A 1,563-nucleotide genomic window follows, 5' to 3' on the forward strand; every position below is an offset into this window, starting at 1 on the left:
CTATCTATCTATCTATCTATCTATCTATCTATCTATCTATCTATCTATCTATCTATCTATCTATCTATCTATCTATCTATCTATCATCATCGCTCTGTCTGTCTTCTATCTCTCTTCTGTCATCTGTCTATCATCTATCTATCTCTGTGGGTCTTCTATTTGTGTTCTGCCATCTATCTATCTATCTATCTATCTATCTATCTATCTATCTATCTATCTATCTATCTATCTATCTATCAATCTCTTATTCATCTATCTATATCTTTATCTCTTTATCTTTCTATATTTTATCTATTATTCATCTATCTCTCTTCAATCATCTATATCTCTTTCTATATTTTTTCTCTCTCTCTTTCTCTTTCTCTTTCTCTTTCTCTCTTTCTCTATCTATCTATCTATCTATCTATCTATCTATCTATCTATCTATCTATCATCTATCATCTATCTATCTAATTATTTTCATTTTATTGTGACAGTCATTAAACAAACCCACTTCTCTTATAAGAAAAACCCGTGAAGAGTTTTCTCCACGAGTCTTCCCTCTTGGCTCACGGTTTTATTCATTTCACCCATGAGCCTTGTGAAGTGAGTTACAGACAGTTCTCAAGTTACGACCAGAATTGAGCCCGGCCAATACGGCTGTAAGTCACGACAGCCGCCATCGGAACCGACCCAATTTTTACAACCTACTTTGGGCGCGAAAAACTCCGATCCGGCTTAGCTTCAGCCTAACCACTTGGTTTTAGTGATGTGTCCCTTTGTTAACCATGGATTCGAGAGTCTTTGCTTTTCTAACTGAACCAGTCGGGAGGGCTGACACCCAAGTTTGACACGCCTCTTTTTTGTTCAAGACCGAAATCGCAGAGATGGATGGATTTCAGGCAGACACGGAGGAAGAAGATGACGACGAATGCATTATAGATGTACAGCCAAACCCAGGCAAGCCAGCTGATTCAGGTAGATCCTTGCTTGTTCAAAGGCCAATAGCCAGAGGGGGGGGAAATCAAGCTGGCTAAACATCAGAGTTGCGTGAAAATAAATCCATCGGACCCAACTAAGTTGAGAAAGGCCTCTCCCCAAATTAGTCAAGACCCACTGGCAGTCCCAGAACAATAATTTGTATTAAACCCCGTATTTTAACTTGTATTAAAAAGAACCGTGGTGGCGCAGTGGTTAGAATGCAGTACTGCAGGCTACTTCTGCTGACTGCCGACTGCCAGCCGTTTGGCAGTTCGATCCTGACCGGCTCAAGGTGGACTCAGCCTTCCGTCCTTCCCAGGTCGATAAAATGAGGACCCAGATTTTTGCAGGGCAATAAGCTGACTCTGTAAACCGCTTTGAGAGGGGCTGTAAAGCACCGTGAAGCAGTATATAAGTCTAAGTGCTATTGCTATAATCCAGCAGTGTCAGTTTGGTGTGGTGGTCAAAAGAAAACAGGAGGCTGCGAGTTCTGGTCCTGCCTTAGGGATGAAGCCAATTGGCTGTCCTTGGGCCAGTCCCTCTCTCTCAGCCCCCCAAAAGCAGGCAAGGGCCAAACCACTTCCCCAAATCTTGCCAAGAAGC

The 1,563-nt window shown here is 42.3% G+C and overlaps 1 protein-coding gene across 1 annotated transcript in view; it reads left to right on the plus strand.

The window, feature by feature from the left end:
* The window catches only part of CHAF1A (chromatin assembly factor 1 subunit A), a gene marked incomplete at its 5' end in the record, with an annotated part of 22,985 nt that overhangs the window by 15,586 nt on the left and 5,836 nt on the right, over positions 1-1,563 (plus strand). Inside the window, one exon of the mRNA XM_015829298.1 lies at positions 852-957. Within this exon, the coding sequence (XP_015684784.1) occupies positions 852-957 (106 nt within the window). The remainder of the gene's footprint in view (positions 1-851; positions 958-1,563) is intronic.

This window comes from Protobothrops mucrosquamatus, unplaced genomic scaffold, assembly GCF_001527695.2.
Source record: "Protobothrops mucrosquamatus isolate PMUCROS unplaced genomic scaffold, P.Mucros_1.0 scaffold5778, whole genome shotgun sequence".
In the NCBI taxonomy this organism is placed as follows: Eukaryota; Metazoa; Chordata; class Lepidosauria; order Squamata; family Viperidae; genus Protobothrops; species Protobothrops mucrosquamatus.